Source organism: Bufo gargarizans, chromosome 5 (assembly GCF_014858855.1).
Source record: "Bufo gargarizans isolate SCDJY-AF-19 chromosome 5, ASM1485885v1, whole genome shotgun sequence".
In the NCBI taxonomy this organism is placed as follows: Eukaryota; Metazoa; Chordata; class Amphibia; order Anura; family Bufonidae; genus Bufo; species Bufo gargarizans.
This window is the reverse complement of record NC_058084.1, coordinates 449,425,904-449,447,166: the sequence shown is the minus strand read 5'-3', so window position 1 is coordinate 449,447,166 and position 21,263 is coordinate 449,425,904. Positions and strand designations below refer to the sequence as shown.

The 21,263-nt window shown below is 45.6% G+C and overlaps 1 protein-coding gene across 3 annotated transcripts in view; it reads left to right on the top strand.

Annotated features, from left to right (window-relative positions):
* LOC122938531 (macrophage mannose receptor 1-like) overlaps positions 1-21,263 on the top strand; it is a 335,729-nt gene that overhangs the window by 278,289 nt on the left and 36,177 nt on the right. For all 3 annotated transcript variants that reach the window (XM_044294084.1, XM_044294083.1, XM_044294085.1), the window contains exon 22: positions 9,388-9,536. In XM_044294084.1, the coding sequence (XP_044150019.1) occupies positions 9,388-9,536 (149 nt within the window). The remainder of the gene's footprint in view (positions 1-9,387; positions 9,537-21,263) is intronic.

Here is a 21,263-nt window from a genome sequence, read left to right as displayed (position 1 = left end):
CTAGGTGGGCAAAGGGGCCCAAATTCTAAAGAGCACATTTAGGATTTCACAGGGCATTTTTGACACATTTGGATTTCAAACTACATCTCACGCATTAGGGCCCCTAAAATGCCAGGGCAGTATAAATACCCCACAAGTGATCCCATTTTGGAAAGAAGACACCCCAAGGTATTTCATGATGGGCAAAGTGAGTTCATGTAGGTTTTTATTTTTTGTCACAAGTTAGTGGAATATGAGACTTTGTAAGAAAAAAAAAAATCATAATTTTCCGCTAACTTGTGACAAAAAATAAAAACTCCTATGAACTCACTATGCCCATCAGTGAATACCTTAGGGTGTCTACTTTCCGAAATGGGGTCATTTGTGGGGTGTTTCTACTGTCTGGGCATTGTAGAACCTCAGGAAACATGAAAGGTGCTCAGAAAGTCAGAGCTGCTTCAAAATGCGGAAATTCACATTTTTGTACCATAGTTTGTAAACGCTATAACTTTTGCGCAAACCAATAAATATACACTTATTGCATTTTTTTTAATCAAAGACATGTAGAACAATAAATTTAGAGAAAATTTATATAGAAATGTAGTTTTATTTTTAAAATTTTACAACAAAGTGAAAAATGTCATTTTTTTTGCAAAAAATTTGGTAAATTTCGATTAATAACAAAAAAAGTAAAAATGTCAGCAGCAATGAAATACCACCAAATGAAAGCTCTATTAGTGAGAAGAAAATGAGGTAAAATTAATTTGGGTGGTAAGTTGTATGACCGAGCAATAAACCGTGAAAGTAGTGTAGTGCAGAATTCTAAAAAGTGGTCTGGTCATTAAGGGGGTTTAAGCTAGGGGGGGCTGAGGTGGTTAAAGACACAATTCAGTAACAATAAATATAACATAAAGGCACAAGGTAAAGGGGGGTGGAGGGGCGCCCCAGGTACGGGACGAAAACCAGCCACCCTCACTTGTAACCCTGTTAGTCGGGTACATGTGAGGGTGGCTGGTTTTCATCCCGTACCTGGGGCGTCCCTCCACCCCCCTTTACCTTGTGCCTTTGTGTTATATTTATTGTTACTGAATTGTGTCTTTAATAAACTACATGAATTTTATATGTGGGCTCTCTTATTCTATATGGGGTTATTGGTCTCTTTTCATTGGTTGACTCATAATTAGAGTTGAGCGGACACCTGGATGTTCGGGTTCGAGAAGTTCGGCCGAACTTCCCGAAAATGTTCGGGTTCGGGATCCGAACCCGATCCGAACTTCGTCCCGAACCCGAACCCCATTGAAGTCAATGGGGACCCGAACTTTTCGGCACTAAAAAGGCTGTAAAACAGCCCAGGAAAGGGCTAGAGGGCTGCAAAAGGCAGCAACATATAGGTAAATCCCCTGCAAACAAATGTGGATAGGGAAATGAATTAAAATAAAAATTAAATAAATAAAAATTAACCAAAATCAATTGGAGAGAGGTCCCATAGCAGAGAATCTGGCTTCACGTCACCCACCACTGGAACAGTCCATTCTCAGATATTTAGGCCCCGGCACCCAGGCAGAGGAGAGAGGTCCCGTAACAGAGAATCTGGCTTCATGTCAGCAGAGAATCAGTCTTCATGTCATAGCAGAGAATCAGGCTTCACGTCAGCCACCAATGCAACAGTCCATTGTCAGATATTTAGGCCCAGCACCCAGGCAGAGGAGAGAGGTCCCGTAACAGAGAATCTGGCTTCATGTCAGCAGAGAATCAGTCTTCATGTCATAGCAGAGAATCAGGCTTCACGTCACCCACCACTGTAACAGTCCATTTTCATAAATTTAGGCCCAGCACCCAGGCAGAGGAGAGAGGTCCCGTAACAGACAATCTGGCTTCATGTCAGCAGAGAATCAGTCTTCATGTCATAGCAGAGAATCAGGCTTCACGTCACCCACCACTGTAACAGTCCATTTTCATAAATTTAGGCCCAGCACCCAGGCAGAGGAGAGAGGTCCCGTAACAGACAATCTGGCTTCATGTCAGCAGAGAATCAGTCTTCATGTCATAGCAGAGAATCAGGCTTCACGTCACCCACCACTGCAACAGTCCAGTTTCATAAATTTAGGCCCAGCACCCAGGCAGAGGAGAGAGGTCCCGTAACAGACAATCTGGCTTCATGTCAGCAGAGAATCAGTCTTCATATCATAGCAGAGAATCAGGCTTCACGTCACCCACCACTGCAACAGTCCATTTTCATAAATTTAGGCCCAGCACCCAGGCAGAGGAGACAGGTCCCGTAACAGACAATCTGGCTTCATGTCAGCAGAGAATCAGTCTTCATATCATAGCAGAGAATCAGGCTTCACGTCAGCCACCAATGCAACAGTCCATTGTCAGATATTTAGGCCCAGCACCCAGGCAGAGGAGAGAGGTCCCGTAACAGACAATCTGGCTTCATGCCAGCAGAGAATCAGTCTTCATATCATAGCAGAGAATCAGGCTTCACGTCAGCCACCAATGCAACAGTCCATTGTCAGATATTTAGGCCCAGCACCCAGGCAGAGGAGAGAGGTCCCGTAACAGACAATCTGGCTTCATGTCAGCAGAGAATCAGTCTTCATATCATAGCAGAGAATCAGGCTTCACGTCACCCACCACTGTAACAGTCTATTTTCATAAATTTAGGCCCAGCACCCAGGCAGAGGAGAGAGGTCCCGTAACAGACAATCTGGCTTCATGTCAGCAGAGAATGAGTCTTCATGTCATAGCAGAGAATCAGGCTTCACGTCACCCACCACTGTAACAGTCCATTTTCATAAATTTAGGCCCAGCACCCAGGCAGAGGAGAGAGGTCCCGTAACAGACAATCTGGCTTCATGTCAGCAGAGAATAAGTCTTCATGTCATAGCAGAGAATCAGGCTTCACGTCAGCCACCAATGCAACAGTCCATTGTCAGATATTTAGTCCCAGCACCCAGGCAGAGGAGAGAGGTCCCGTAACAGACAATCTGGCTTCATGTCAGCAGAGAATCAGTCTTCATGTCATAGCAGAGAATCAGGCTTCACGTCACCCACCACTGTAACAGTCCATTTTCATAAATTTAGGCCCAGCACCCAGGCAGAGGAGAGAGGTCCCGTAACAGACAATCTGGCTTCATGTCAGCAGAGAATCAGTCTTCATGTCATAGCAGAGAATCAGGCTTCACGTCAGCCACCAATGCAACAGTCCATTGTCAGATATTTAGTCCCAGCACCCAGGCAGAGGAGAGAGGTCCCGTAACAGACAATCTGGCTTCATGTCAGCAGAGAATCAGTCTTCATATCATAGAAGAGAATCAGGCTTCACGTCACCCACCACTGCAACAGTCCATTTTCATAAATTTAGGCCCAGCACCCAGGCAGAGGAGAGAGGTCCCGTAACAGAGGATCTGGCTTCATGTCAGCAGAGAATTAGTCTGCATGTCATAGCAGAAAATCAGGCTTCACGTCAGCCACCACTGCAACAGTCCATTGTCAGATATTTAGGCCCAGCACCCAGGCAGAGGAGAGAGGTCCCGTAACAGAGGATCTGGCTTCATGTCAGCAGAGAATTAGTCTGCATGTCATAGCAGAGAATCAGGCTTCACGTCACCCAACATTGGAACAGTCCATTGGCATATATTTAGGCCCCGGCACCCAGACAGAGGAGAGGTTCATTCAACTTTGGGTAGCCTCGCAATATAATGGTAAAATGAAAATAAAAATAGGATTGAATGAGGAAGTGCCCTGGAGTACAATAATATATGGTTAAGGGGAGGTAGTTAATGTCTAATCTGGACAAGGGACGGACAGGTCCTGTGGGATCCATGCCTGGTTCATTTTTATGAACGTCAGCTTGTCCACATTGGCTGTAGACAGGCGGCTGCGTTTGTCTGTAATGACGCCCCCTGCCGTGCTAAATACACATTCAGACAAAAAGCTGGCCGCCGGGCAGGCCAGCACCTCCAAGGCATAAAAGGCTAGCTCTGGCCACGTGGACAATTTAGAGACCCAGAAGTTGAATGGGGCCGAACCATCAGTCAGTACGTGGAGGGGTGTGCACACGTACTGTTCCACCATGTTAGTGAAATGTTGCCTCCTGCTAACACGTTGCGTATCAGGTGGTGGTGCAGTTAGCTGTGGCGTGTTGACAAAACTTTTCCACATCTCTGCCATGCTAACCCTGCCCTCAGAGGAGCTGCCTTGGCGACCTCTTGCTCCTCCTCTGCCTTGGCCTTGGGCTTCCACTTGTTCCCCTGTGACATTTGGGAATGCTCTAAGTAGCGCGTCTACCAACGTGCACTTGTACTCGCGCATCTTCCTATCACGCTCCAGTGCAGGAAGTAAGGTGGGCACATTGTCTTTGTAGCGTGGATCCAGCAGGGTGGCAACCCAGTAGTCCGCACACGTTAAAATGTGGGCAACTCTGCTGTCGTTGCGCAGGCACTGCAGCATGTAGTCGCTCATGTGTGCCAGGCTGCCCAGGGGTAAAGACAAGCTGTCCTCTGTGGGAGGCGTATCGTCATCGTCCTGCCTTTCCCCCCAGCCACGCACCAGTGATGGGCCCGAGCTGCGTTGGGTGCCACCCCGCTGTGACCATGCTTCATCCTCATCCTCCTCAACCTCCTCCTCATCCTCGTCCTCCTCGTCCTCCAGTAGTGGGCCCTGGCTGGCCACATTTGTACCTGGCCTCTGCTGTTGCAAAAAACCTCCCTCTGAGTCACTTCGAAGAGACTGGCCTGAAAGTGCTAAAAATGACCCCTCTTCCTCCTCCTCCTCCTCCTCCTGGGCCACCTCCTCTTCCATCATCACCCTAAGTGTTTTCTCAAGGAGACATAGAAGTGGTATTGTAACGCTGATAACGGCGTCATCGCCACTGGCCATGTTGGTGGAGTACTCGAAACAGCGCAACAGGGCACACAGGTCTCGCATGGAGGCCCAGTCATTGGTGTTGAAGTGGTGCTGTTCTGTAGTGCGACTGACCCGTGCGTGCTGCAGCTGAAACTCCACTATGGCCTGCTGCTGCTCGCACAGTCTGTCCAACATGTGCAAGGTGGAGTTCCACCTGGTGGGCACGTCGCATATGAGGCGGTGAGCGGGAAGGCAGAAGTTACGCTGTAGCGCAGACAGGCGAGCAGCGGCAAGATGTGAACGCCGGAAGCGCGAACAGATGGCCCGCACTTTATGCAGCAGCTGACATGTCGGGGTAGTTGTGAATGAACTTCTGCACCACCAAATTCAGCACATGCGCCAAGCAAGGGATGTGCGTCAAACCGGCTAGTCCCAGAGCTGCAACGAGATTTCGCCCATTATCGCACACCACCAGGCCAGGCTTGAGGCTCACCGGCAGCAACCACTCGTCGGTCTGTTGTTCTATACCCCGCCACAACTCCTGTGCGGTGTGGGGCCTGTCCCCCAAACATATGAGTTTCAGAATGGCCTGCTGACGTTTACCCCGGGCTGTGCTGAAGTTGGTGGTGAAGGTGTGTGGCTGACTGGATGAGCAGGTGGAAGAAGAGGAGGAGGAAGCCGAGAAGGAGGAGGTGGCAACAGGAGGCAAAGAATGTTGCCCTGCGATCCTTGGCGGCGGAAGGACGTGCGCCAAACAGCTCTCCGCCTGGGGCCCAGCTGCCACTACATTTACCCAGTGTGCAGTTAGGGAGATATAGCGTCCCTGGCCGTGCTTACTGGTCCACGTATCTGTGGTTAGGTGGACCTTGCTACAGATGGCGTTGCGCAGTGCACACTTGATTTTATCGGATACTTGGTTGTGCAGGGAAGGCACGGCTCTCTTGGAGAAGTAGTGGCGGGTGGGAACAACATACTGTGGGACAGCAAGCGACATGAGCTGTTTGAAGCTGTCTGTGTCCACCAGCCTAAATGACAGCATTTCATAGGCCAGTAGTTTAGAAATGCTGGCATTCAGGGCCAGGGATCGAGGGTGGCTAGGTGGGAATTTACGCTTTCTCTCAAATGTTTGTGAGATGGAGAGCTGAACGCTGCCGTGTGACATGGTTGAGACGCTTGGTGACGGAGGTGGTGGTGGTGTTGGTGGTACATCCCCTGTTTGCTGGGCGGCAGGTGCCAACGTTCCTCCAGAGGCCGAGGCGGCAGCAGCAGAAGAGGCCGAGGCGGCAGCAGCAGAAGAGGCCGAGGCGGCAGCAGCAGAAGAGGCCGAGGCGGCAGCAGCAGAAGAGGTAGCAGGGGGAGCCTGAGCAACTTCCTTGTTTTTAAGGTGTTTACTCCACTGCAGTTCATGCTTTGCATGCAGGTGCCTGTTCATGCAGGTTGTGCTAAGGTTCAGAACGTTAATGCCTCGCTTCAGGCTCTGATGGCACAGCGTGCAAACCACTCGGGTCTTGTCGTCAGCACATTGTTTGAAGAAGTGCCATGCCAGGGAACTCCTTGAAGCTGCCTTTGGGGTGCTCGGTCCAAGATGGCGGCGGTCAGTAGCAGGCGGAGTCTCTTGGCGGCGGGTGTTCTGCTTTTGCCCACTGCTCCCTCTTTTGCTACGCTGTTGGCTCGGTCTCACCACTGCCTCTTCCTCCGAACTGTGAAAGTCAGTGGCACGACCTTCATTCCATGTGGGGTCTAGGACCTCATCGTCCCCTGCATCGTCTTCCACCCAGTCTTGATCCCTGACCTCCTGTTCAGTCTGCACACTGCAGAAAGACGCAGCAGTTGGTACCTGTGTTTCGTCATCATCAGAGACATGCTGAGGTGGTATTCCCATGTCCTCATCATCAGGAAACATAAGTGGTTGTGCGTCAGTGCAGTCTATGTCTTCCACCGCTGGGGAAGGGCTAGGTGGATGCCCTTGGGAAACCCTGCCAGCGGAGTCTTCAAACAGCATAAGAGACTGCTGCATAACTTGAGGCTCAGACAGTTTCCCTGATATGCATGGGGGTGATGTGACAGACTGATGGGGTTGGTTTTCAGGCGCCATCTGTGCGCTTTCTGCAGAAGACTGGGTGGGAGATAATGTGAACCTGCTGGATCCACTGTCGGCCACCCAATTGACTAATGCCTGTACCTGCTCAGGCCTTACCATCCTTAGAACGGCATTGGGCCCCACTATATATCGCTGTAAATTCTGGCGGCTACTGGGACCTGAGGTAGTTGGTACACTAGGACGTGTGGATGTGGCAGAACGGCCACGTCCTCTCCCAGCACCAGAGGGTCCACTAACACCACCACGACCATGTCCACGTCCGCGTCCCTTACTAGATGTTTTCCTCATTGTTATCGTTCACCACAACAACAAAAATATTATTTGGCCCAATGTATTGTATTCCAATTCAGCTGAATATAAATTTGAAGCCTAGTATTTAGGCGCTGGGTGACAGGTATAGATTTACTGACAGAATTAGACTTGGAAATGCACAGTAGCGTGTGTGTGAAGTTATTCTGAATGACCCTATGTGCACCTTGAATATTATATACCCTTTTAGGGATGTATTTAAAGTAGGCCTGATACAGCAGAAACCACTAAATTAGGAAATTGCTAAATTGGGAATTGTATTTCAACCCAGAACAAAAAATGTGCTTTGACGGACACTAAATAACTTGCCCAGCCAGAACAGTACAGCAGTAACAACAGATTTAGCGGGATATAAATTTGAGGCCTAGTATTTAGGCGCTGGGTGACAGGTATAGATTTACTGACGGAATTAGACTTGGAAATGCACAGTAGCGTGTGTGTGAAGTTATTCTGAATGACCCTATGTGCACCTTGAATATTATATACCCTTTTAGGGATAGATTTCAAATAGCTCTGATACAGCAGAAACCACTAAATTAGGAAATTGCTAAATTGGGAATTGTATTTCAACCCAGAACAAAAAATGTGCTTTGACGGACACTAAATAACTTGCCCAGCCAGAACAGTACACCAGTAACGACAGATTTAGCGGGATATAAATTTGAGGCCTAGTATTTAGGCGCTGGGTGACAGGTATAGATTTACTGACGGAATTAGACTTGGAAATGCACAGTAGCGTGTGTGTGAAGTTATTCTGAATGACCCTATGTGCACCTTGAATATTATATACCCTTTTAGGGATAGATTTCAAATAGCTCTGATACAGCAGAAACCACTAAATTAGGAAATTGCTAAATTGGGAATTGTATTTCAACCCAGAACAAAAAATGTGCTTTGATGGACACTAAATAACTTGCCCAGCCAGAACAGTACAGCAGTAACGACAGATTTAGCGGGATATAAATTTGAGGCCTAGTATTTAGGCGCTGGGTGACAGGTATAGATTTACTGACAGAATTAGACTGGGATATGGCCAAAAAATAACCACACTATTGCTGGTTAAATGCACTTGGTGTGACAGCTTGACCAACCACACTACTGAGGGTTAAATGCACTTGGTGACGGGCGCAGCTTGCACAATATAGATTCATAAGAATAGATGCTCCAGAATTATTACATGGGGAATGTAAGTAGTACTAAAAAAGACGTGTCAGGAATGATCCTCTGTAAAAGGGTTTTCCAAGACTTCAGAACTGATGATCTATCCTCGGGATAGGTCATCAGTATCTGACCGGTGGGGGTCCGACACCTGGAACCCCCGAGGATCAGCTGTTTGAGAAGGCACTGGTGCTCCTGTGAGCGCCGCGGTCTTCTCTGTGCTTACCAAGTACATCGCCGTACATTGTATAGTTGTGCTTGATATCGCACTCAGCCCCTTTCACTTAAATGGAGCTGAGCTGCGCCTAGGCCACCTAACAGATGAACGTCTCGTCACTGGCATAGGAAAAAAACGGTGAAGGCAGCACCACTCGCTGGAGCACCGCTGCCTTCGCTAAGAGCTTATCGGCGGGGGTCCCAGGTGTCAGACCCCCACCGATTAGATACTGATGAGGAGAGGTGATCAATTCTAAAGTCTCCGAAAACCACTTTAAGGATGATGATCATTATTTCCTTTTATATAATTTTTTTTATATGTACAAAAAAAAATAGTTTGTTTTTCTTTACCTTTCTCCAAACGCCCAAAAATATATTATTAATTATAACTGCCCACTCTTCTGCAAGGTGGGAAAGGGTTAAAAATTCCAACCCCCCCCAACCCCCTTTAGAGACTGGCTTGAGAAACTTAACCATGAAGATCAGGATTGTTGCAGGAATTTTTCTAGGGTCACAAGTTATTCCATAAGGTTACATTCACACGAGCGTGCCATGTTTTGAAGTCTGCAAATTGCAGATTTGCAAAGCACGGATGCCGCCTGTGTGCGTTCTGCTATTTGTGGAACGGGCGGCCCATTATAGAAATGCCTATTATAGGACATGTTTTATTTTTTGTGTGGCTTGGATAAGGGCCCAAACAACGGTCGTGTGCATGAGGCCATAGGCTACATTTTTTCTATATAATGATTCATATATCATGTGTTTTATTCCAGCTTTTTTGATGTCCAATTTAAAAGATGTTAAGATCGATGTCTGGATCGGATTAAACGACAAGAAGAAGGAAATCAAGTTTGTTTGGACAGATCAAAGTGGAGTGCATTATACAAACTGGGCCAAAGGTCATCCACGGGGTTACTGGTCTGTAAGTAATGTTTTTTGGTATGCAGTGGGCTGTAGAAGGTAGCATGGTGCATTGCTGGAGTTGGTGGAGCTGGAGAGGATGGGTAAGGTGGCTGTGGCAATGAGGGTGGTTGTAGTCCTCACGGTGGATAATACCTCTCCTGCTTGAGCTCCCTGGGCCGTGCAGTGAGTGAAAGTCGATACCTTTCTTCACTCAGAACGTACCCTGGACTTTTGGGGTCTCCTGCCTGATGGTGGCTGGGATGACCTTGATGTTGGATGATTGGCAAGGTGCAGGGCAGGAGAGCAGGTGGAGGGCCAGCAGACGGATGGTTGAGTCAATGACCAGGCTCATTTGGTTGCAATAAAGATTCTCTTTACTGAATAGATGATAGGAGTCGCAGTACATATAGCAACAAAGGCACAGCCGCCCAGTGGTGACTGTAAATATGGCCATGGATATATAACATACAGAAATAGAGTAAATATATATTTTACACAGAAATACATTCTTTTGCACTTTGCAGTGTACCGCCACACTGCAGCAGGCGCTGCAATATTATTTGCGATCCTATTGCTTAGCTGTGCCTTTTGTGTGACTTTATCTGAGTATGTAGTCTTCTTTTTTGCACATTTGCCATTTTTGTGTGGCACATTTCCCTATGCATCTGTTATCCCATTTATGTCTTGTGCTCCAGTATTGGTATGTGCAGAGTACATAGTAGATCTACTGTGCATTAGCTTAGTTTCACTATTAACAGAACTCCACCATCATCACATCACCGGAACTCCACCGCCTTCAATGCCTCCACTTGGACATGCGCAGAAGGTATCCCTTTAAATACAGATTCTGCCATTACAAGTGCCTTGTATTAACTTCAGCTACATGATGAATGCCATTTGCTGAAGTGAGACAACACCTTTAAATAAAGTCAATGGACCAATAAGGGGGAGTTCATACTAGCATTGTGCTTTCCGTTCTAGCATTCCGTGCGATTTAAATGGAAAATAACGGAATTGCTATAACGGAACTCCTTAAAGACATTCTGTGTTCTGTCTTCATACACGTTTACACAGTGTGCAGTTTGACATTCAGCATAAACTATTAATGTCTTCCAAATAAGAGGACTGTTCTATGTAGTCTAACTTGTTTATTGGTCAACAGGATTGTGAATTGGTAAAACTACAAGAATACACATGGCTTGTATAGGTATAAGGCATAACATGTATCAGCAGAAAGCATAGAACAGCATGTATTATAACATTTGCATAACACTTGGCACATGTACAAAACGGCTGCCTATACATAGATCGCATGGCTAGCTAACAGAAATAACTCCCTGAGTAACACTACAAGTACTTGAACAGCTCTGCATAACATACTGCCCCTGAAACAAAGGTAGATGTCACTAACCAGATATACTTGCACAAAGATGGTGGAGTTTAAGAAGGAGAACTGCATGGAACAGCTCTGCTGATGTCCCGTAGTCTGTATGTAGACTGGAGACTGGCTTCTCCTTCCCAGAATGCCTTGCACTACCTACAATGCCTAGCACCTCTCACAAAGCAGTAATCTTTATTAACAAGAAAATAAGGTGCAATACATTTTTACCACCTCTAGATGGTGCTGTTACCTAACTAATAACTACCGGAATACACAAAGTGCAGCAGAATGAATTAGAAATGAAATAGACGTGAACTGAAATTAATCTCCTCCTGCTGGAGGCAGAACATTCCCGTCTGGCGTCAACAGACGCCACCACTGAATCCTTCTTCTTAGCGACCTATTTTGGTCAATGGTGGGACCAAGCTTTTCCAAAGTGTTGTCTTTGGAGACTGTTTGGCTTTTGCTGAGGTAGTCTATTTCCTTAGCATGGAGAAAGAGCAACATCCAGGTGGAGAACCTGTTGAGACGATGGGATTTGCATTGGTGGTTCAACGTCACTGTACGTAGAGTAGGCACCTGGGTCTACCGATTCAAATGTGTCGGATCCAATGTTGCAAGACGTTGAACAATACAGGAACGCAGGACCCGTAAACCATGTTGTGTCTTTAAGGTGGCTTGGTGAGACAGATCTAGTCGTGTGGTCCGCAGAATTATGCTGTGTAGGTACGTAGTGCCACTGTTTAGGACAAGTGGATCTCCTGGTCCTTAGCACCCAATTGCAGACGTAGATGTAAAAACGTCTGGGTTCGTGCAGATATATCCTAGGACTACCTTGCTGTCCGTATAAAACTCGACTTCTTCGATTTCTAGGTTCATTCCTGAACCTAGAAATCGAACTGCAGCCAACTCAACTGCAAGCACAGCAGCGCAGAGTTCCAGTCTGGGTATCGTGTGTTCATGGAGTGGCTCTAGTTTAGTCCGGTTAATGACAAATCCTATATGGCATTGTTCTATGACGTCAATGGTCTTTAGGTATGCTACGGCAGCAATTGCCTTGACTAAAGCATCGCAGAAGATATATAGTCTTTGCATCTTGACTTCAGTAGATGGCATGGAAGCATATGGTCGTGCCACATGAATGCTGGACAAAGCTTCGAGATGCTTCTTCCAACTTGTCCACAGGTCCTTTTTCACCATGGGAAGCGGATCATTCCAATCAGACGTCTCTGTGGTGAAGTTTCTTAACATCATTTTACCTTGGATGGTAACAGGTGCTACGAATCCCAGAGGATCATATAAGCTGTTTATAGTGGGCAGGACTTCTCTATGTGTAAAGGGCTTTTCTTCCTTGCTGATTTGGAAGGTAATGTGTCTGCCTTTAAGTCCCAGAGCAAACCGAGGCTCCGCTGCATTGGAAGGGAGTCGGTGCTAAGATCCAAGTCCTTTAGATCACTGGAATGGTCTTGGGGTGTGAAGGCCTCCATTAACTCATAGCTGTTGGAGGCGATTTTGTGCAACCTCAAGTTGGCCAGAGTGAGCATCTCTTGAGCCCTTTTCAGGAGACTGATTGCGGTCTTGTTCGTGTGGATTTCAAGCAGTCGTCCACGTAGAAATCTTTTTCCACAAAGGATCTGACATCTGACCCATACTTTGCTTCACCCTCTCGGGCTGAATGCCTGAGACCGTAGATAGCGACTGCAGGGGAAGGACTGTTTCCGAAGATGTGCACTCTCATACGGTACTCTACAATGTCTTCATTGGGATCGTTGTTGTGGTACCAGAAGAACCTGAAGTAGTTTCTATGTTCTTCCTTGACGAGGAAGCAGTGCGACATCTGTTGTATGTCAGCCATAAAAGCTACGGAATCTCTGCAGAAGCGGAGAAGTACCTCTAGAAGTCTGTTGTTGAGGTCTGGACCAGACAGTAAGACATCGTTTAATGAGACGCCTTCGCACCTGGCGCTTGAGTCGAATATTACTCGTATCTTCTCTGATTTTTAAGGATGATACACACCAAATATGGGTAAATACCAACACTCGTTCGAGTCTTGGAGCATGGGTGTCATTTCTGCATGGTTGTTCTGGAATATTCTTTCCATGAAGGTAAAGAAATGTTCTTTAGTCTCTGGTGTCCTCTGAAGTTTATGTTTGAGGGAGATAAATCGACTGTAGACAAGTTCTTTGTTGTTAGGTAAGCGTCGTCTCCGGGTTTTAAACTGTAAAGGTGCGACCCAGCTTTTTGACTTGTCTTTTACCATTCCTTAATCCATGATCTCCAAGAACAGCCTGTCTTCTATGGACATTGCGAACCTGTTGTATTCTCTTGTCCTGCGGAAGACTGTGCACCCTAAGTGATCTTGCTTACCATCGCAGGCGTGATCTTCATAGGAGGGATCCACGAAAGGACAAGGCACAAGAGCTCTGTGTGGCAATTCTTTTATCAGGAAACTGCTGTGACATGGCTGGGATAGGGAAGGACATCCATTTTCAAGTGTACTTGTGAGCATACTATTGACTGAGGGACTCAGCTTGTGTGCTCCTCCTAGACAGACGTCTCCGATGATGACCCATTCTAGGTCAAGTCTCTGGGCATATGGAGCGTTTTGGGGACCGTTAATCTGTCCTCTAGCCTTATGAACTCGTAGTATGTCTCTTCCAAGGAGTAAGACTATCAGGGCTTCTGGGTTTAGTTCCGGTATCAGGTGAGCTATACGCCTCAGGTGGGGGTAGTATGCTGCTACCTCTGGTGTAGGTATCTCAGAACGGTTGTCAGGAATGTGATAGTATGGTTGGCAGAGACAAGCAGGTCTGACCATCTATGGACTCTACCTTGTACCCAGTTGCCTTCCTCCCCGCCATCTCAACGGAACCTGCACATGTTCTTAAGGAGTAGGGAGAACCGGGCCCTACGATGTTGAAGGTGTCGAAGAAGGTGGATTTAGCTGTTCGGCTCGAGCATCGCTATGCTCAGCAGATCCAAGGGCTTGGCCGAATAATTTGGGTGCTCGAATACAATTTAATACAATGGAAGTCAATGGAAGACAACCAGGCACCCACTGCTCGGAAGATAAGAGGGTGTCTGGTTCATAAAAAAAAGGTTAGAAATTGATGGAAACCCCATCAAAATGGTTTGGCAACAGCATTAGGAGGATAGCTGGATGCATCTTAGACTCCTATTAAGTACGACATACAATAGACAACCACACAAAGGCTATATGCCAAAAGCCAGGTATGTGCCCAATCTATCCATGAGACAGATAACAGCCAGCATACCTTACAATGGCAGCCTTGTGCACTTTGAAATATTCCAAACCAGCTCTCATTTGACTGAGAACCAATAAACCTCAAAGTTATTTTGGATGGCTTGGAATATTACGAATATTCTAAAGAAACGAATATATAGCAATATAGCGAATATTATGTAATAATTATGTAGTAAGTTAGTGATAATATCTGACACTGAAAAAGCTGGACAATAACTCAGTGTAGATCGCGAGTTATTACCCAGCTTTCCCAGTGTCAGATTTTATCACTGAGTTATTACCCAGCTTTCCTAGTGTCAGATATCATCCTAGTGTAGATCGCGAATATTCTAATCGCGAATTTTCCATGCAAAAGACTAATAAGCTTGTCATAAGAATACAGTCTAATATTCTTGTCAGAATACTATGAAACCAATAGAGGGCGCTATTGAGTTATGAACAGCGCCCTCTATTGGTTTCATAGTCTTCTGATAAGAATATTAGACTTGTCATAAGACTGTAAAACCAATAGAGGGCGCTGTTCATAACTACATAGCGCCCTCTATTGGTTTTCATAGTCTTATGACAGCTGAAAAACAAGGCAGATTCTGCTCATTTGCATGTCTTTCCCATTAGCCCATGTTTATGCAAATGAGTTTTTACTTGACAAAACTGTATAGAAAGGTTTTTGAATATTATGTTAGGACAATCGGAAAACTTTTTGTCGCCCTAATGATATTGAGCTAGGTGTGCAGGTCCACCCAAGCCATCCAACAGATGCAAAATAACTTTGAGGTTTACTGGTTCTCAATCAGATGAGAGCTGGTTTGGAATATCTCATAGTGCACAAGGCTGCTGTTGTAAGGTATGCTAGCTGTTATCTGTCTCATGGATAGATTGGGCACATACCTGGCTTTTGGCATAAAGCCTTTGTGTGGTTGTATGTTGTATGTAATAGCAATCTAAGATGCATATAGCCATCCTTGTAATGCTGTTTCTAAACCATTTTCATAAGGTATCCATCAATTTCTAACCTTTTATTATGAACCAGACATCCTCTTCTCTTCCGAGCAGGGGGTGCCTGGTTGTCTTCCATTGACTTCCATTATACTCAGGGTGCTTGGCTGAGCACACGAAAATAGCAATGTGTTCAGGCCCAACACCCAAATACTTTGGTTCTTGCTCATCACTACCTGAAAGGCAAACCTGTGGAGGCAACGTTAGTTTTGTGGACTGCCACTGGTGTTTTATGAGGTTTGACAGCAGGGGTAGTGGAACATGATAATTTAAAGTCAAAACTGGGATTGCTTCTGATCCTTGCCTGTTGAGTAACAAAGTCTGCAAACACCACGAAGGGGGGAAATGGTACATTATAACCTGTTTATAATGAGAACCATACGTGATCCACTTCTCCTGTAGATTAGACTGAAGTTTTTGGACAGTCAGATTGACACCTCTGGCGGTGTCCAGGAATGCTAGCCCTGGCAGATCTCCTTCTGCCTGAGCAACCTGTACCTCTATTAACAAATCGCTGAGTTCCCTGAGCTTCTAGTGACCCCCTACCCACTATTCTGGGAAAATTTTCAATTCTCTCAAATAAAGCATTTTCTATAGCTTCTATTGACCCATAACACTCATCAAGTCTTTCCCACACCGTCTTTAGGCCTTTGCCAGGATAGTTTATGTTAATGTCTCTGATTATTTTGGCATGTTCAGCAGACTCGCTTCCAAGCCACTTTACCAAGAGATCTAACTCCTCACTGCAGGAAAGATCTAAGTCCCTTATGGCGTTCTGGAAAGAGGCTCGCCATGCCCTGTAGTTCTCGGGGCAATCGGTGAACTTTCTAAGTCCTTGGTAACCAGCTCCCGTTTAGCAAGGAACTTGGCGAAGTCAATGGCGGCCTGGTTAGCACCAATACTACCTGGTGTGGTGTTGTTATGCTGCATGTGTGGTGTATCTTCATACCTTTTAGGGGTTTCTGGCTTAGGGAAGTCTGTATAATACCGTTCTGATGCGAAGGGTATCCCTTCAAGTCGAAGTGAAGGTTGTAGCTATTGTTCTGTAGGGCGGTAGTTGTAGTCATCATCGCCTTGTCGTATACCATCCTGCTTGAGGCACTGTGGTTCAAGGTAGGATTATTGGCACTTTGTATAAGCTGGCTGATATACTGGATCATAGTTGTCATCTGTCTTGGGATGCTGATGGACATATTCTGTGATGCGTGAAAGAGGACCGAGGGCTGGGTCCACAGGTACAGAGGGTACACGATGCCACACAGACAACGGTTCTTACCCAGCAGTAACATTTACTGAACAGTAGTATTGGATAAGTGGCTAGGCATATATAAACAGGATAACAACAGAGCATAAATCAAACAGTAACAGTAATACTGCCTAACGCTAAACTAGCTATTGCAAAATATTCCCCCATAGTCCATAAAGCAGCCTGGCTGCGCCTGAATGTTCCTGAGCGAGCTTTGTCTTTGGGGTGCACCCTTAAATATTGCGCAATACTATTTGTAATCCAACAAGGTGAAGTCTGTATCTTGCCACTTTCTTATATGTCCCCAAAGTGTCACTGGTACAGTACAACAAGGTGTGACGCAGCAGAGCCGCACTTACAGGTCTTGGCAGTCTCTTGGTGTTTCCCTTGATCCCCTGGTTCACTCCAGCACAAACCAGACCATCAGCCATGTGTTTCCTGGGGCCGACGCCACAAGTGTCTTCATTGGGGCTGGTGTCCGTCTCCCCTGTGAGCCTCAAATCCCTTTCTGGCTCAACAGGGGTTCTCTCCTGACGTCCTCAGCATTCACGAGGCAGCCTCAGTCTGGTCTCTTCCTGCTCTCCCAGGAAACCCCTCCCCTTCACAGGGAGACTGTGATGCAGCAAGTCATTTTCAAAGTGCCGCCTCAAACCTGCATTTACAGTTCGCCATAAGCTTTCTGAGAGTCCTAGCCTGCCCCTAAATTATCGGTATTTTGACTTTACAGGGCAAATGAATATAAGAATTTTCTCTATAGTAAACTTCAATGTAGATTAGTCCTTTGCTTCCATCTACTGACCAAAAGAATTATAGCAGGCAATTTACACTCTACATTCAATGACATTGGTAAATCATGGTTACACTCTTATATACACTATGCTAGATCTTGTTGATCTAGGTCTGGCCCAAGTACTTGACTGTGTTTCTCGGATTCGGGGAACTCCAAGGCTTCCAGGTACTCTGCTTTGGCTATTGCAGCTGCCGCTTCTTTCTCTGCGGCAAGTTTTTCTAGTGACACTTGCAGGAGTACTCTCTCCTTTTCCATTGACGCTTTATGGCGTACTCTCTCTTCTTCCAGGCATACTCTCTCCTCTTCTATTGACGCTTGCACACATGCTATTTCTGTTTCTTGATCTGCTTGCCTTAGCATCTCTTGTGCAGCAAAGGAAGACCTTACTTTTGCAGCGTCAGCTTCTGCATGGGCGAGAGCAGCCTTTTCTTTTATTGAGGACTTGCTAGAGCAGCTTGCTCGTGACCTGGTCCTGTATGATGATGCCTGGCTAGCGGACATTGTGTACCTTTTGCTGGCTGCTTAATGTCTCTGTACGGACTCAGTCTGGGTAGAAACGGACTTCAGCGTGGTCTGGATCGTGCTGCACTTGCTGGGGGCTTGCACTCTTACTTCTTGTGACTGTATGGCAGCCACTGCAACCTTGTACGCAAGACTACGTGTATGATGGCGGCTTCGTATAGTCAGATCCACTATCGCTGGTGACTAGTATCTGTTTTACTGTTCTGTCTTCATACACGTTCACACAGTGTGCAGTCTGACATTCAGCATAAACCATTCCTGTCTTCCAAATAAGAGGCTTGTTCTCTGTAGTCTAACTTGTTTATTGGTCAACAGAATAGTGAATTGGCAAAACTACAAGAATACAAATGGTTTGTATCAGTTGTGGGGTTTTGCTCTGGTAGACAGGTTAGTGGACGCAGTATAGAGGCAATCACAAAGTCTTTAACTTAAACAGTTCAGTGTTTATTCACACATAAGGAAACACAAAATGACCATTTACAGTCTTGGTGTTTGTTCACACCATGCAATGTCCATAGAACAAAATCTTCACCTGGTTAGCAGTTTTCCCTCAGCCGTCCACAGCAGGCTTTAGGTGCCTGTTTTCCAGTATGCGGCTTTCAAGCCTTTAGCACGGCACCAATTCACAGATCCCAAAACCGAGTCTCCACAGCTTCCCTGTCAGATGGAGGGTCATCCACACCCAGCTGAGACTGCTGGCTGGGTTTTTATATAGGCCATAAAGACCTGGCCTGGAGCGTGGGGAGAAGCCACCCATCCACCCAGCACTTTGGCTACTCCCAGTAAGAGCCGGCTGACACTTAAAACTACCGGCTCTTACCCCACCGAGACCAGGAACCTCGGTGACACATACCTTCCATCAATGACAGTCCATTGCACCTTCCTACAAAGTATAAGGCATAACATATATTAGCAGAAAGCATAGAACAGCATGTATTATAACATTTGCATAACACTGGGCAGATGTCCAAAATGGCTGCCTATACATAGATTGTATGGCTAGCTAACAGAAATAACTCCCTGAGTAACACTAAAACTACTGGAACAGCTCTGCATAACATACTGTCCCTGAAGCAAAGGTAGGTGTCACTAACCAGATATACTTGCACAAAGATGGTGGAGTTTAAGAAGGAGAACTGCATGGAACAGCTCTGCTGATGTCCTGTAGTCTGTATGTAGACTGGAGACTGGCTTCTCCTTCCCAGAATGCCTTGCACTACCTACAAAGCAGTAATCTTTATTAACAAGAAAATAAGGTGCAATACATTTTTACCGCCTCTAGATGGTGCTGTTACCTAACTAATAACTACAGGAATACAGAAAGTGCAGCAGAATCAATTAAAAATCAAATAGACTTGAACTGAAATAAATCTCCTCCTGCTGGAGGCAGAACATTCAGTTTTAGGCTACTTTCACATCTGAGTTTTTGCTGGATCCATCATGGATCAGCAAAAACGCTTCCGACATGATAATACAACCGTCTGCATCAGTTATGAACGGATCCGGTTGTATTATCTCTAAAATGGCCAAGATGGATCTGTCTTTAAAAACATTGTAAGTCAATGGGGGACGGATCCGTTTTCTTTTGTTTCAGAGAAAACGGATCCGTCGCCATTGACTTACATTGTGAGTCATGACTGATCCGTCTTGATCAGTTTCCCAGGACACACTCAGAAATGCTGCTTGTGTGCGTCATGGGAATGCAATGAAACGTAACGAAATGCATTCTGGTGCACTCCGTTCCCTTCAGTTGAATTTTGTCCCCATTGACAATGAATGGTGACAGAACTGAAGCGTTTTCCCCCGCTATTGAGATCCTATGACGGATCTCAATAGCGGTAAGGGAAATCGCAGATGTAAAAGTAGCCTTAATCTGTCCTAATAAAGTTGAATACACAAAAGAAAACGGAAACCAACATTCCGTCACGGTTCCAGTTTCTGTGTAATAAAAAAAAATAAAAAATCAGTACCGATCAGTAACGTACTGATCGCGCCTCTGCTAAGTTTTCCGTGAAGGTTTTTTCTTTTTTTCCCTAAATTTTTATCTTATTCTTTTTCTTATCTTTTTTGCTCTTTCTTTATTTTCTCCTAAATTTGATTGGAAATTTATTACAAGCCCCCTTGTGAAATCACTACATACACCCCCCTGACAATAAATAAAATCTACACACTTTACATGTGTTAAATCACACAAATGACTTACACGCATCAATAAAAAGTGTCCTAAATCACACAAACATCAATAAAAATAAAAATGGTCCATTCATCCCAGAGGATTTACGCCACTGAAGAGGCATACGCCATCATTGCCTCTGAAACTGAAAATGCTAGAGAAGGAGAAGAGGATGCCACACTCCTCTACTCTCTCATTATCATCATCATCATCCGGTGGTGAGGGACCCTCAAGGAGACACCTCAGGAGAGAAGCTGAGGTATCCCCCCTCAGTGATTCTTTATGGACACCCCCCCCCCCCCCAACCCAACCCCCTCAAAGAGTATGTATGCTGCCAACTCAGGAATCCAGATTGATTTCATAAATTTGATGGTGGCCTAAACAAATGTATATGCCCAACAATTTATAACCCAGAACCCCACATCCTCATATGATAGACCCCTTGGTTGGGCCCCTGTAAATGCAGCAGATATGATGACGTTTTGAGGGATCGTGCTGCATATCGGCCTTGTTAAAAAGCCAAAGATAAGACAATAATGGAGTTCTGACATGTTGTACCAGACTCTAATTTACAATATGGCCATGTCCCGCAAAAGATTTGAATCTATTTTGAAATTTTTGCATTACAATGATAATGCACAATGCTACCCCCCACAAATGACCCACAATATGACCGTCTATTTAAAATTAGACCCGTTCTGGACCACTTAAACTCCAAATTTGCAAAGGTGTACACCCCTGAAAAAGATATTTGCATAAAGTCCCTTGTACATTTTAAAGGAAGGGTAAATTCCTCAAGTACCTGCCCAGCAAGCGGGCAAGGTATGGCATTAAAATGTACAAGCTCTGTGTGAGTACCTCTGGGTACACCCACAGGTTCCGGGTTTATGAAGTTAAAGACTCCTGGATTGAACCCCGAGAATCCAGGTTTCCCCTTGTGAAAGTAAAAATTTGGTCACTTCTTGGAGTTTACAATTTCTGCGGATCTCAGGAATTTTGAACATGCGCCATGGCGCATAAAATCCATGAAAAATATATAGTTTGTGACGGCTCACCTAGTAGCTAACGTGGAACGGGTGCTCCAGCCAGTATAGACACACCCTGTCTATGGAGTAGATAATAGTATAAAGTAATGGATTGGTTGTGCACACCTCATATGGAATATCGCATATACACTCACCTAAAGAATTATTAGGAATACCATACTAATACGGTGTTGGACCCCCTTTTGCCTTCAGAACTGCCTTAATTCTACGTGGCATTGATTCAACAAGGTGCTGATAGCATTCTTTAGAAATGTTGGCCCATATTGATAGGAAAGCATCTTGCAGTTGATGGAGATTTGAGGGATGCACATCCAGGGCACGAAGCTC